Source organism: Heptranchias perlo, unplaced genomic scaffold (assembly GCF_035084215.1).
Source record: "Heptranchias perlo isolate sHepPer1 unplaced genomic scaffold, sHepPer1.hap1 HAP1_SCAFFOLD_233, whole genome shotgun sequence".
NCBI classification, from domain to species: Eukaryota; Metazoa; Chordata; class Chondrichthyes; order Hexanchiformes; family Hexanchidae; genus Heptranchias; species Heptranchias perlo.
Window position 1 is genome coordinate 331083 of NW_027139247.1, and position 16293 is coordinate 347375.

General features: G+C 45.3%; 1 protein-coding gene across 2 annotated transcripts in view; it reads right to left on the reverse strand.

Moving 5' to 3' along the window:
- The window catches only part of LOC137310252 (class I histocompatibility antigen, F10 alpha chain-like), a 102901-nt gene that overhangs the window by 7750 nt on the left and 78858 nt on the right, over positions 1-16293 (reverse strand). Inside the window, exon 6 of one of the 2 annotated variants that reach the window (XM_067978148.1) lies at positions 11884-14188. The exons of the other annotated variant lie outside the window; for it this stretch is intronic. Coding sequence (XP_067834249.1) covers positions 14172-14188 — 17 coding nt within the window. The 3' untranslated portion in view covers positions 11884-14171. Of the gene's footprint in view, positions 1-11883; positions 14189-16293 lie in introns of those variants that run through there. 2 annotated transcript variants of the gene reach the window in all.

Sequence of the window (16293 nt, forward strand, 5' to 3'; positions counted from 1 at the left end):
GTGGGGGTGTGGGGGGAAATAGCCCAGAATTGGTGGAGCGCAGAGATCTCGGAGGGTTGTAGGGCTGGAGGAGGTTACAGAGATAGGGAGGGCCGAGGCCATGGAGGGATTTGAATAGGTCAGCAAGCATGGGGGCAATAGGTCAACGGGACTTGGTGAGAGTTAGGATGCGGGCAGCAGGGTTTTGGATTAGCTCAAGTTTACGGAGGGTGCAGGTGGGATGCCAGCCAGGGGAGCATTGGAATAGTCAGGTCTAGAGGAAACAAAGACATGAATGAGGGTTTCTACAGCAGATGGGATGAGGCGGGGCGGAGACGGGCAATGTTACGGAGGTGGAAGTAGGCTATCGAGATTGATTCAATACAATGACTGAAAGGAAATATTGAATGATAATGTGCTGGTGCGTTACGGGATATTTGACCATGATGTACTAAACCATGTTGAGCCACAGACATTCTTTGTAAATTCAACAGTAATTTTCTCTTTGAGCTCTCCTGTGGAAACTTAATGTGAGACAGAAAATCGAAGGATCAAAGGATGTGACTTGTTAAAGTCAATAAACCTGGCAAAGATGCGAGACCAGAACACCGAGTGTGATGGGCCTGCAGATCATCAAAGCGCATATGGCTGATTAAAACCACCTCGGATGCAGGATATGCTGCTTTGTTCTGGCTAAGGGACAGGAATCAGAGAGTAGTGGTGAACGGTTGTTTTTTGGACTGGAGGGAGGTGTACAGTGGTGTTCCCCAGGGTCGGTACTCGGACCACTGCTTTTCTTGATATATATTAATGACTTGGACTTGGGTGTACAGGGCACAATTTCAAAATTTACAGATGACACAAAACTTGGAAGGGTAGTAAACAGTGAGGAGGATAGTGATAGACTTTAAGAGGATATAGACAGGCTGGTGGAACGGGTGGACACGTAGCAGTTGAAATTTGACACAGAAAAATGTGAAGTGATACATTTTGGTGGGAAGAATGAGGAGAGGCAATATAAACTAGAGGGCACAATTCAAAAAGGGGCACAGGAACTGAGAGATCTGGGGGTATATGTGCACAAATCATTGAAGGTGGCAGGGCAGGTTGAGAAAGCGGTTAAAAAAGCATACAGGATCCTGGGCTTTATAAATAGAGGCATAGAGTACAAAAGTATGGAAGTCATGATGAACCTTTATAAAACACTGGTTCGGCCACAAATGGAGTATTGTGTTCAGTTCTGGGCACCGCACTTTCGGAAAGATGTGAAGGCCTTAGAGAGAGGGCAGAAGAGATTTGCTAGAATGATACCAGGGATGAGGGACTTTAGTTGCATGGATAGACTGGAGAAGCTGGGGTTGTTCTCCTTGGAACAGAGACAGTTGCGAGGAGATTTGATAGAGGTGTTCAAAATCATGAATGGTCTAAACAGAGTAGATAGAGAGAAACTGTTCCCATTGGCCGAAGAGTCAAGAAACAGAGGACATAGATTTAAGATGATTGGCAAAAGTTCCAAAGGTGACATGAGGAAAAACTTTGTCACACAGCGAGTGGTTAGGATCTGGAATGCACTGCCCGAGGGGGTGGTGGAGGCAGATTCAATCATGGCCTTCAAAAGGGAACTGGATAAGCACTTGAAAGGAAAAAAAGTTACAGGGCTACGGGGATAGGGTTGGGGAGTGGGACTAACTAAATTGCTCTTGCATAGAGCCGGCCTGGACTCAATGGACCAAATGATTTCCTTCTGTGCTGTAACCTTTCTATGATTCTATGATTCTATGAACATGTATTTCCAGGTTATAAACTTCTCACATTTAAGTCGTTGAAATAACGTGACTCTTAAAACATAAGAACGTAGAAACAGTAACAGGCAGGAAAAGACCCTCTGGTCCCTCCAGCCTCTCCCACTCAACTGTGATTCCTTGTGTATCACAATATATAGACTCCCCACCCCACCCAAAACCATGTGATCTCCTGGGAGAGCCCAAAAAAAAGTTTAAAACCCAGGCCAATTTAAAAATATTAAGCTGGGAAATTTGACGGGTGTTTTTGTGACTGGAAGGCTGTTTCCAGTGGAGTTCCGCAGGGCTCAGTACTAGGTCCCTGGCTTTTTGTGGCATATATCAATGATTTAGACTTAAATGTAGGGGGCATGATTACGAAGTTTGCAGATGATACAAAAATTGGCCGTGTGGTTGATAGTGAGGAGGAAAGTTGTAGACTGCAGGAAGATTTAAATGGACTGGTCAGTTGGGCAGAAAAGTGGCAAATGGAATTCAATCCAGAGAAGTGTGAGGTAATGTAGTTGAGGAGGGCAAACAAGGCAAGGGAATACACAATAAATGGGAGGATACTGGGAAGTGTAGAGAAACAGAGGGACCTTGGAGTGCATGTCCACAGATCCCTGAAGGTAGCAGGACAGGTAGATAAGGTGGTTAAGAAGGCATACGGGATACTTTCCTTTATTAGCCGAGGCATAGAATATAAGAGCAGGGAGGTTATGCTAGAACTGTATAAATTTCTAGTTAGGCCATAGCTAGAGTACTGCATACAGTTCTGGTCACCACATTACAGGAAAGATGTAATTGCACGAGAGAGCGTACAGAGGAGATTTAGGAGGATGTTGCCAGGACTGGAGAATTTTAGCTGCGAGGAAAGATTGGATAGGTTGGGGATGTTTTCTTTGGAACAGAGGAGGCTGAGGGAATATTTAATTGAGGTGTATAAAATTATGAGGGGCCTATAAATAGTGGATAGGAAGGACCTATTTCTCTTAGCGGAGAAGTCAGTAACCAGGGGGCATAGATTTAAAGTAATTAGTAGAAGGATTAGAGGGGAGCTGAGGACATTTTTTTCACCCAGAGGGTGGCCGGGGTCTGGAACTCACTGCCTGAAAGGGTGGGAGAGGCAGAAACCCTCAACTCATTTAAAAAGTACCTGGATGTGCACTTGAAGTGCCGTAACCTACAGGGCTACGGATCAAGAGCTGGAAAGTGGGATTAGGCTGGATAGCTCTTTTTCGGCTGGCACAGACAGGATGGGCCGAATGGCCTCCTCCTGTGCCCTAATTTTCTATGATTCTATGATTCCGCTCCAACCCCATTAGGTGATCGAAACTAGTCCAGGAGATCACTCTGGCCCTGATAAGGACATGCATTACAAAGTGATTGCTCTCCCACTCCTACTCTGCAGACACCATTTGACCACAAGGCTCCGAGCCTGGTCTCCAACAATCTCCAGTCCAACTCTGTACCAGCAGCCACTTCACGGTGGTTTGTCCAGAGTTCCCATTTCTGTGTCGTTACAGCTGGAACACAAACTGTTCCAATCTTTTTTTTAAAGTACCAACTGTAACATCCTTTAATTCACTGAGATCTAATCCCATGCCTTTAATTCACTGGGATCTCATCCCACTCCTATAATTCACTGGGATCTGATCCTATTCCTTTAGGCCATGCTGTACTCAGAGGATTGAAATGTATTTAGTGAGCCAATAATGGTTGAATGAAACATCAGCTTCGAAACATGGACGGGCCGAATGGGGCAGAATGTGAACCTAATCATCGGGATGCATTGACACAATTTGTCTGGGGAAAATCACTTAAGGCATGACCTCCCTTTTAAAGACATTTGTTTAGCTGTCATAATTTGGGAGAGCCTCCCACAAGTCTTTCCCCAACCTGCCCGGCTCCAGTGTGCAGCGTTATCTTTTAGCACACCCCAGAACTCAGAGTGTTGACACCCAAGGTAACCCAGATCGAAGAAAAGAATCAAAGCAAACATTCCCTGTAAGGCCCAAGAGACAACAAAGTGGGTAGAAAATGCTGTGTTACTTGAAGAATGAAGAGGAGCTTCCAACGGAGCAGTTTAAAGGGGATCAGTTTACAAGGGAGCTGATCTTCATTCAGGTATTTGACACACACTGCAGGGTACTATCCAAGCAGTACTGAGGACAAGGAGGATGGAAATACTTGTATGGGAACTGAGACTTCAGTGGACCAGGACAGACATGATAAAGTGAGCATTACCTATGGATGTCTGAGTAGTGATGCCTGGTGGAGATATGAGGGTGACTCCATGGTGCAGGTATGTTTGAGACACAAGTAGTGTGTCCACCATGGTCGGTATCACACTGATGGTAAACCCGAATCTGATAGGCAATCCATCGTAACATCCAGGCTATCAATCAGAAGCTGGCAGGATCAAGATCCAGATCCTGACGGTTCAGCTTACAGTTTGGACTGAGCGTCCGTGAATAACACTCTCTTTGATCTATTTGACCTGGGAGCCGAAGTCTGATCACTTGCAGGGCCCGCCCTTCTCACACTGAGTACCAGTTGGACAATGTCCAACGATGTGTGGAGGAGGTCAGAATGAAAAATAAAGATTCCCTAAAAAAAAAGTAGGATCGTCGTTACTCTTCAAATGACTTGATGAATCTTCCATGGGCTTCTGAAGTCAGGTTGGCAGCAATCAACACCGCGGTGTCTGAGAAGCTCGGTTTGTGAGGCCAGTAAAGACTTTACCAGAACCAACTTGTGCTGCAATTTTCTGTGGCATCCTGGAGATCAGGCAACCCTGAGCAACAGAATATAGAGAAAAAAAGAATAAAAGACTGTCCCAGCCTCCACCCTGACTGCCTGAGGTCCTCGAGCAGATTGGTGATTGTCCGGTGATGCGAGCAGGTCAATCGATTTGGTTACCCCCAAGTGTTGAAGATATTCTGGACTACCTCAGTTTGGATCATCCACTCGTCAGACTGGACCATAGAGCAGCAAAGTGTCATCTTGACAGAGGGACCCGGGAGTGGGACTCACCCTGTTTGTAGACATACCGGACAATGGTAATATTGTCTGGCTAGAGACAAACTGAGACCCCGCACGGAGTCTGAAAGTGGATAATGTACCGTTTACATCTCGAGCCTGTTCAAATGCCAAGTGCACTCATCCATGTCCATTGACCAGAAGCCTGAATGTGGCCTCCCACTCAGATGTCGAAGCATTAGCTGAAGTGTCTGTTGGTTGTCGCACCAACCCCTGGTGAACATGTTCTCCCAGGACCACCAGCTCTATTTCAGACGCTGTGACAAAGGAGACCTGTGGAAACATTACTGGCGAATCAACTGGAGAAATATCCAATTAGTTGAGCCTTGTGGAAGACGAAGCTGACTGTGACTATCACTCACTCGCTCTCAGTGTGAATGGTAGAAGATGCTGATGTCACCTGCCAGTATGCCCATTAGCAGATGGTTCCTCTGATGGTCAAACCAAACCACGTTGTGAAAACATTTGAGGCTCAAGCTACAAATACAAAGGATATTCAGTACTTCGGGCCTCCTGGGACCAAGCGATTGATCCACTTCGACATGGAGGTGCTGGAAATGGCCCAGCCATCCAGATCTGTGGTGAGCTATCAAGGCAGGAATCACTGCTTGGGGAGGTGGAGCTGGACACGGTCTTGAAGGTTACTTGTTGTAATCGGGAATGACGGGCTGGTAAGGTACAAGGACATTGTAGTCCGGCTAAAGCCTTGAAATGGCTGCTGCCCCTGAAGGGGCCTGTAGATGGGGTGGGCCAAGCTACAAAGTGAGACAGCGTCCCCTTGGGTGGACACACTGGGAATGCCTGAAGGTTCTGCTGGAGACACTTGAAGCCCTGCAGCAGCTCCTCCACTTGCTCCCCAAAGAAGCCCTCAGCATCAAAGGGCATCTGCAGTTGTTGCTGCTGCAGTCCCTGAAGGATCCTCAAAGTACGCAGCCAAGCTAAGTAGCGATGCAACATCCACTGGACAATAAGGGCACCCACACAGCCTGCTGCTATAGCGAAACTCTCTGACAGTGGCCCTCACTCTGTAGCGGGGATGGCTCCCTCAACTCACCAGCGAGGCATTAACCTGCTGATATGAAAAGCAAGCCCATAGGATTTAATTTAGGCTATACAGACATGAGGAAACCCTACAGGGTGGTTGACCAGACCCATATGTCCCACCATTTGGATTCTGGTGAGTGGAGCAGGACTAATTTAATGGGTGGGAACTTTCCTTCTGATGCTTTCACGACTGGAATTTGCCAGCTGGATCAGCGAACTGGAAGATGTGAAGCAGGGTGGTGGAGGCACTATGGACACTTCCTACCTTGGTCATAACCGGAGGATTCTTATCAAGTCTGCCCAAACTGCCCTGGACATTCTTAGCATGAATCCAGCAAAGGTTGGTGCCTGTGGGCCTTTGTAAGACGCCAATTAAGACTCAACCCTCCAGGTGCAGGAGCTTCTGTAACCGACAGTTTCAGGCTCGAGGTCACCCTTGTGTTGAATATATTAATAAGCCTCAGTGACTGGAGGTCGTGGTCTGACTCAGGCTCCCAACTCGGCTTACAAAGGTGGGAAGCCTCCGGGCAGCTTCCTCAGGATGAACCGACAGGGAAGATTGAGAGGGAGCCCTGGGAGCAGGGATAAGGGTGGCTATATCAGTGATGAGCACATGAACACACACGCCGATCAAGTTGAACCCTCGAGACATGAGTCCCTGTCACTCGGGGGAGGTGTCACTGAGGCACATATAACCTCCCTGGGAGTGAGAACCCTTGGAACCGGGATGTCGCTCAGGAATTGAAGGGAGCGCTGAAGGTGGCTTCACAGTTGTTGTGGGCGGTGCGAAGTGGGGAAACAGAGATCTGTAAAAAGTGAATGGAGACCTGCGACTGCCCTCACCAAAGCTGAACTCACCCGCAGCATAGGTGACCCTGAGAGGGGTCGAGTCCTCCGAGGGTGATGCCCCCAAAGGAGCTGGCGCCAACAGGTTACAAATGTCCCATGGTTGGGTTGGTGTCACCAGACGGCTCCTCAGAAGCTGCTGGTGGAGGACTCACCAACAATAGCTGCCAGTGCTTGGGGGAACCAGCCCCATTCTGGCAGGTGTAGACACGGACACCTCAGAGCCAGCTAGTGTCAGAGGAGGATTCTCCCTCTTTCTCTTGGGAGGCCTGGGTACAAGTTGGTGTGCAGTGGGATGGCAGGGATTGGTTGGTGAGTGGTCTTAACCAGCCCGTCCCACTCTAAACCATCGAGGCAACAACCGGAGCGTCCCCCCACCCCGCCTTTGAGGTTTTCCTGTTCAATCCCATAGTGGGACCCCAGCCGACAGGGCTTGGAGATGACTGTATGAACTGGACCCCAACCAATCCAACTGCATTTAATCCCGAGTAGTGCCAAACTGAACCTGGAATTGGAGCAGAGTTGGTGCTTGATGCCGATGCAGGGACATGAGGGCTGGACATTTCACACCCCCCCACCCCCGAAGATTTATTGGAGTTATTAAAGAAACCCTGGTGTGACTGTGTTTTAAAAAATCCAGGGTCTCTCAAAATGGCTGCGGTCAGACACATGGCCTGAAAGCCTGCTGGATTCTCCAACAACTTGGCAGGCTTCGTGTTTCAGACAGGTTTCCTTGAACAATGCAGTTGCATTCAAGCCCTGAGGCAAGCCATCAACATGGCCGGCCGACACATCTAAATTCGAGCAGGAGAAACCCCAGGACAAAAGATAGACCATCAAGGAACATTTGGAACAATGGTAAAGCAGTTATGGAACAGATCAATACAGGAACCGGCCATCATGTAAATGGGCCAGAGATGGGGTCCTTTGTCTTACATTTTCGTGCTTAAATAGAACAATAAAGCAAGCTGATGAGGTACGAAAAAAACCTGTTACCAGGAGGGTATAACTGGGAGCTTCCCAGTATCTCTCTCTCTTTTTCTCTTCGCCTCCTGGCTCAGGGTCCTGCTGCCTGCTAGCAGCTAAGAAGGAAGGCCATCCAGTAAACCTCGCAAACACCTGTCGACGGCAGCAGCAGGGCACAGGGGCCAGGTCTTTTCATCTGTTTCACCGGTGAGCATTAATTTTCTGGCCGCCACAAGACAACCTAGCTAGGTGTAAGGGTGGGGGTTAAAGGGGATTGCTAAACTTGCGATTTTAGAATTTTCCCTCGATGTGTCCGTTTCTTCCACCCCGTTAAGTGTAAGACTGTATTGTATCTATAGCGATTTCTTTATCTTCTGTATAATACTGTTTACCTTGTAGTTTTTAGTTATCTTATTAATAAACATTGGTTTTCCTTGTACCAATCCACTGGTCTGTTTGTCTGTCTTTGTTACCGCCCGATAAGTCCTCAGCTCAGAATCAGGAAGGGGAAAGTGATTCGCAACCGCACTGCGGGCAGGGCAGCTCAGGAAAAACATAACTGGCTGACCTATAATAAGCCCGAGAAACAGTAAAAAAAAACCTTACATTAACAATACAAATAGATGTCAGAACAAGTCAAAATGAAAATGGAAGGGATGGAAGTCTCAGTGATCTTAGTGTCCAAACTACAGCCAGCAGACTATAGACAGACTCTGTGAGCCCCTGCAATCTGGCCAACAAGTGTCTTTCTCTGCTTCAAATACGTATCCAATTTTCCATCAAATGCAATAATCTTTGCCTCAACTATTCCCTGTGGTAAAGCATTCTGTGCTCCAAACAACTCCAAATAAATATCTCCTAACCTCTCTTCTCACTCTTAGTAATCATTTTAAATTGTTGCCTCTACTTCAACGACTCTTCAACCAGAGGAAATAATATTTCCCTTTTCACTTGATCAAAACCCTTCATAATTTTGGAAACCTCAATGGATCATCCTCTTGGCTTCTCTGCTCCAGTTGAAATAGTCTGAGGACTGACGGCATGATGAGATTGGGGGATGGGCCTGTAGGTGAGGCACAACCAATCGAGGAAGGGGCTAAGGTTCTCCCCGGGCACTTTCTTTGCTAGAATTATCAGAATCAATGAACCAGCTCCTAGCTTTTAATGTTAGTTCCTTACTCCGACATCTATTTGTCTTTTTAATTCTTGCCTTATTTGATTCTGCTCATTTTTTGGAATCTAGTTTAATCATTTTATCCTGGATTATGCACAAAATAGACCTGGTGGGTGGACCCTTAAACTTCGCTAAAACTGGGCGTCTGGAATGGGAAAGAAATGCAGCAGAAGAGAATGGGTTGGATGCAATCTCCATCCATTGGCTGCGTGTTTCGATGGGACTGTGGCGGCGGAGGTGGGGAGAGGGGGGAGAGGGATGGGGGGTGGGGGGTGGGGGTTGGTGCTGGTTGTTGACCATCAATGAAAAAACAAATTAAATTATGTAGAGTTGGTACTAAGAAATGGATGGTACACAGAGGGATGGGTTGAGAAGGCTTTCAGATGCTCTGCTCCCTCCTTTGCTGTATCTCTACTGGCACTGATTAGATTTTGCTCTCTCTTGTATTCGATCCACTTGTTTTTGTGGTTTTGTTCCTCACAACTTTGGTCTGTGGGTAGCTTGATAAAAAAAAACATTTCCTCTCGCCCTTCCTAATATCAACCGTGGGTCAGTGACAGAAGAAAAAATTACACTACCGGAAGGCATATTATTCAAAGGCCAATCATTATTTTAATATAACGCCAACTGTAATGTGCTTCGGTCAGTTTATGGGTCACCAAAATCATTTAATAAATGTTGATAATAGAACGGATGAAAGAAATCGAAGGGGAATAAATCTTCTGGTCGTCCTGGTCTAGCAATTACTGTTAGTAAAATAAGTTTACTCAGGCTTATAACATCCATATAACATTCTCCATGCTCTATTTTAATATAGACATCAACCCATTTATTTTAAAAGGGCCAAAGCTAATCTATGATACAGATGACCTTTTTTGGCAGTATTATTATAGATGGAAATCAGAGGAAATGTTTTTGTTATATTCAGTGTTCTGAACGAAGAGCACATTTATGGAAATTCTGTAGCTCCAACCGTGACTATTGACAGTAATTTTAAGAGACAAAATGTTCTGGGCTGGGATGGAGAAGAAGCCGATGTGAACTTCCCCCGCCCCCCTCGCCCCCCGTGTGTAGCGGAGACGCTGAAAGGGAAATTCTGGCCCAAAATGCCGCCAGCATATTACAGTTTCGTCCCATTTAACATTTTTTTTAAAAATCGTCCTTTCCATCTTCTATGTTAGATCTGTGCATTGTCGATTCTCTCTCATTCTCTGCCATTCTATCTCATTCCTGTAGAATTAGGACCATCGCTATATCTCTCTGTTTTATTCCCAGCAGTTTCAGTTCGAGACAAGCCTGGATCTTCCAATCGTTCCTCCCACCAGCAGAGGTGAAAGGGGTGGGAGCTTCCGTCCACCAAAGATGTGTGTCTTCGACTCTGACTTAATTCCCCTGATAATCTCATTTGCAAAAACAGAAGTTGGGCGTTAAACGCAAATATGCGGGAATCATGGTGCAGCTGAAAAAGGCAACTCGGATGCAGGAAAGTTCAGTAGTAAATGAAGATTCAAGGCGGCATGTGTACATTCGGTTAATTGTGATGTTTCTCATTGGAGGTGCTCCTGTAGGAAGGGCGGAAAAGGAGGGGTGTTCTGTTTGAGTAACAGTTGCCAGGAGGAGGGGTGTGGGAGATTTTCCTTTGCACTGATTTGAATTTTGTCTGCAGGAGGTTGTAGAAACAGGTCTTCTGTGATGCCTCACTCTATGAGCCTCTCAACTAGCCTGTTCTATCTCCTCCTCATAACATAGGAACAGTGGGATTCCCATTAGAAAACGCATATGGCCAGTACAAAACTACTTTCTGCAGAGCTGACTAAAATGATCAATAAAAGTCCAGAAAGAACCTCCAGAGCACCAAACAGTTAAAGTCATCATGCAGTCAAAGTAACAGCAAACTTCAGCTGTCGCAAACATAACGGCCTCCTCAATGGGTATTGCCTCGGGGAACCAGTCTGCAGGTAGTATCGCCCTTCTACAGTGATGGTAACAATTGGGAGTGAGTCTGGGGTAAAAGTTGGGGACAATGAGAGTAATGTTAACTTTGAGTGTTAATGTAAAATGGGTGATATCGAATTGGCCGCTCGTTATAGGCCCCGCCCTATTTTCCATTCCATTGACTTCAATACAAAGGAAAATTGAGCGTGGTATATAATGGCGGCTAATCCCATATCGTTCATTTTACGCCATGGCTCAAAGTTAAAGTTACCCCACAATGACTGGGGGTAGCCACGTCCAAATCACCCTATTTAAATAATACCAGATGCCTTAGTGGGGGGTAATACAGGTGGTGACCAACACGGCTCCATTTTACTGAGTTTCTCTCCCAAAAGGAGCCCTAAATCAGAATTAAATACAGCCACTTGGGGGGTAAGTTTCACTTTGGCCTCAAAGAATGAAGCAACGGAAGATGTGTATAACGGGCGGCCCATCCGATATCGCCCGTTTTACACTATCGCCGAAAGTTAAAATCTTCCCCTTGTGTCTCGGATCCCACCGTGAGAATATGATGCCGAGCTCCCAATTTTTATTATTTTCAGGGTAAATGAGAAATAACAAGTTTGCTGATGACTCCCCTGTACTCATCAGTGTGGATCATTACACTGTTTGGACCAACCTTGTACGGTGTAGATCTGTGTAAAGTGTTTTATGTGCACCGCCGATGCAGCGCCAGCAATCCGTGCGCCATTATTAGTTATTTTAACAATCCCTCCAGCTTTTTTTTTTGATTTACTGCAGCATTGCAAGTAAGCTAAGTGTTAAAAAGTGATTAAACAGGTCAAACCTGAATACGTACCTTTCTACTAATTACAATGTGCTATATTTTATGGACCACAAATCTGGTACATTAAATGGTCCCGCTGCTGAGGCGTGGAGCGTGCTGATTCTGGGGCTATGTGGAGCTGCCTTACAATCGAGTTTGAAATATTTTGATATTACATTGTGTTAGGGCCTAATGTATCAGAGAAATTGAACTCTCATTGGTCACTTTACGAGGTCAAACATCAGGATATCACCTGCTCAATGTTTGAATGCATTTGCTAAAAGTCAGGATTGGATATTAAATGGTATTTTATTACACTATTACACGTTACAATGCAAAATCACAAAGGTTATTTGTAGAAAAGGTGCGTCTGATTTATATTATCATTGATGTCATTTGTAAAGGCATCGAATCTATTCGGGTGGCGCAATATAATGTGTTTCCTGTTTGTACAGAAAACTTTCGACACCAATGAAATGCCAAATGATTGACTTAAGCTCTACCAGTTACCAATTTCGCAGCACAATCTTTTTCTTTGAGGTAACTCACGCAATAAATGATGTGCGGTGCATGGATAGTTGTAGTGCGCAGGATTTACGTGGCACAGAGTGTGAATAATTCGAGTGAAGGAAAAATCAGCATTAATTATCAGACAGTACTTTTTAGTCAATTATTTTTGATGACCATGATCCTGATTTTTTTCACTCCCCCCAAATTGCAGCCAATTTGCTAACCGTTGTGATTCTCTCCCGGGGAAAGTGCGGTCTCTTCAAAAGCATTTATTTACCTGGTGGCCATGGCAGCGGCTTATCTCCTGGTCCTGATATTCGATGTGAAATGAATGAAATTTATTTCCCAGGTTCATTCCTGGACAACACTCCCGTCTGCAGTCTGAATTTCTTCCTAATTTTTGCTTCTATTGAACATCCTGTCTGCTTAATGGTCGCTTTCACCTTTGATACATTTGTGGCCAAAAATTAAGAACAAAATATTGCATCGAAAAATCTGGTTGGAACAATGATAGGCGGCTGTGCATTTTTGAAAACATCCCAATTTAATTTACCTTTTAACCTCACGTATTAATTAACAATATATCGTGGTTCTGCGATGTGTAATCAAGCCTCTATACTGTAGCTATATGGGTTACATTCTTATGGGTTGACAAAGCTTTAATGCCTTTTATCCAGATCCTTTTGATTCTGACATTTAATGGTCTGACCATCTGGCCTGTTCATTCTACTGACAAGTAGCAACAGTGACACAGAAATGGAAAATGGAAGGCAATCCATCCTTTGGCTGCGTTTACACTGTTATCGATGGTAACTTTTATTCATTGTATCGGTGTACAAATGGCAGATACTCAATATTTGCAGACAGATTACAGTAATCCTTTCACTGTCATGGAACAAACTGGATATATGCTGCAGCATTTGAATTCCTGCACAAATACCATTATTTATGTAGTGGCCCAGAATAAATTCAGGGAGGAGTTAAATAATCTGTTTAAATATCCCTTAGCTCTAATTATTAAGTTAGGGAAATAATTGAAAGGTCTGACTCCAACCATAACTGACTACAGGGAATTGGAACTAACTTCCATCTTAATTATCCAAAATATGCAGCCGCTCACCCGCCTGTTTTACATCCAATGTGATTATTTTTCCAATTCATTTGAATGTAGAGGAAAGTCGGGTGGGGTGTAATGGGCGGCCGACCTGCTCCCGCCTGGATTGCACCTCACCTGATGCTGAATGTGACCCCTGGTAAGTTGGGACTTTCAACTCTGGTCGGGGGAGGCCAATGGACAGGAAATCCGGGCGGCCGGTCCGTTTCTGCTCGTTTCGTGCCCCTGCCGAAGTTGAAAGTCGCCTCTAAAATATTCCCGAAATCCATCTGTACTTGTGTGAGCTTTCAACTTTCAGCTTGACTCTGTGGAGAAGATTTTCAACTTGCCCCTGGGGCCTGAAACGGGCTTTGCAGATTGGCCGCCCCGTTACAGAAACCGCCTGATCCTCATTTGCGTTGAAATCACAGGGTTAGCAGCAGAGGTATTAGATTGACCTCACTCCGTTCAGTTAGGGAGCGAGAAGTGGCCTCGGGATTTGCTCTGGATCACTGACTTGGGGATGCTGCTGTGTGAAATGTGAATGTGCGGGAAGGATTGGGCTCGCCCGCGTTGCCAGGAACTGAATCGTGTGTCCAGATTCACTGCTGAGGCTCACAAAGGGAGCCTGTTCCCCCGCGGCCAATGCCAAGGGAGAAAACAGAAAATAAAATCAAGATTGTGCTAATTAAGAATGTGTCACTTTTAACAAAACATATTTTAAAATCCTTGGCGTGCATTTATTCCGCACGACATTATGTAATATATAGCACCAGTTTAAGCAATTATCGATGGGATTTGATAATGTGGCTTCAATGTGGAATTTTTCTAATACAATGACTGACACATAAAGCAGGCGTGAAATGGTTATGCAAATAGATTTGGTTCAGCAATGAAGTAAATGATTCGCAATGACTATTTCAGCGAGTTGTTGGATCCAAAGCAAGTCTGGCGTTTGACCATCTCAGGTACTGGTTAAACTATGTTGTAATCTGGGGAGTGAAATATAAATATTAGACAATCCAAAGATGATGGTGCAGAGCACGCTATAGAGAATGAAGTGACTTGTTTATTCTCTATTCGTGTTTGTTACTCTTCGTTAGTTACCTGACTGTAGCTAGTCGCTTTCTACCAGGTACATACGTACGAACATACGAATTAAGAGCAGGAGTAGGCCATTCGGCCCCTCGAGCCTGCTATGCCATTTGATAAGATCATGATTGTGACCTCAACCCTACTTTCCCGTCTACCTACTATAATCTTTGACTCCTTGTTAATCAGGAATCTATCTAACCCTGCCTTAAAAATATTCAATGACCCTGCCTCCACTGCTCTCTGGGGAAGGGAGTTCCACAGACTCACGACCCTCAGAGAAAAAATTTCTCCTCATCTCCGTTTTAAATGGGAGACCCCTTAATTTTAAACTGTGTGGATGCCAACATTGCAACAAAGACACCCAGTATGTGGTAAACATTCCAGGGAAATTGATTGAAAGGCCTATTGACAGTGAGAAAATGCACCATCTAAATTGTACTGTGCCAGGTCAACCAGGCTCCATCTAAGAACGCTGGTCGCAGCCGTGTGGCTGTCGGGGAGTTGACGTTAGCCCCAGGATTGTTGGGCTTGCAAGGAGAGAAATGGCTGAGGCTCTGCTCTTAGAACATAAGAACATAAGAAATTGGAGCAGGAGTAGGCCAATCGGCCCCTCGAGCCTGCTCCGCCATTCAATAAGATCATGGCTGATCTGATCCCAACCACAAATCTAAAGAACACAAGAAGTCGGAGCAGGACCCGGCCACATAGCCCCTGGGCCCTCTCCGCCACCCACAGGGCATTGACCGATCCGAACTCAGCTTCATGTCCAATTTCCTGCCCGCTCCCCATAACCCCTAATTCCCTTTACTTCTAGGAAACTGTCTATTTCTGTTTTAAATTTATCTAATGATGTAGCTTCCACAGCTTCCTGGGGCAGCATATTCCACAGACCTACCACCCTCTGAGTGAAGAAGTTTCTCCTCATCTCAGTTTTGAAAGAGCAGCCCCTTATTCTAAGATTATGCCCCCTAGTTCTAGTTTCACCCATCTTTGGGAACATCCTTACTGCATCCACCCGATCAAGACCCTTCACAATCTTATATGTTTCAATAAGATCGCCTCTCATTCTTCTGAACTCCAATGAGTAGAGTCCCAATCTACTCAACCTCTCCTCATATGTCCGCCCCCTCATCCCCGGGATTAACCGAGTGAACCTTCTTTGTACTGCCTCGAGAGCAAGTATGTCTTTTCTTAAGTATGGAGACCAAAACTGTATGCAGTATTCCAGGTGCGGTCTCACCAATACCTTATATAACTGCAGCAATACCTCCTTGTTTTTATATTCTATCCCCCTAGCAATAAAAGCCAACATTCCGTTGGCTTTCTTGATCACCTGCTGCACCTGCATACCAACTTTTTGATTTTCTTGCACTAGGACCCCCAGATCCCTTTGTACTGCAGTACTTTCCAGTCTCTCGCCATTAAGAAAATAACTTGCTCTCTGATTTTTCCTGCCAAAGTGCATAACCTCACATTTTCCAATATTATATTGCATCTGCCAAATCTCCGCCCACTCACCCAGCCTGTCTATATCCCCTTGCAGGTTTTTTATGTCCTCCTCACTCTCTACTTTCCCTCCCATCTTTGTATCATCTGCAAATTTTGATATGTTGCACTCGATCCCCTCCTCCAAATCGTTAATATAGATTGTAAAGAGTTGGGGACCCAGCACCGACCCCTGTGGAACACCACTGGTTACTGGTTGCCAGTCCGAAAATGAACCATTTATCCCAACTCTCTGCTTCCTGTTTGATAACCAATCCTCCACCCATGCCAGAATATTACCCCCAATCCCGTGATTTTTTATCTTAAGTAATAATCTTTTATGTGGCACCTTGTCGAATGCCTTCTGGAAGTCTAAATACACTACGTCCACTGGTTCCCCTTTATCCACCCTATACGTTATATCCTCGAAGAACTCAAGCAAATTTGTCAGACATGACTTCCCCTTCATGAAGCCATGCTGACTTTGTCCTATTAAATTATGCTTATCTAAATGTTC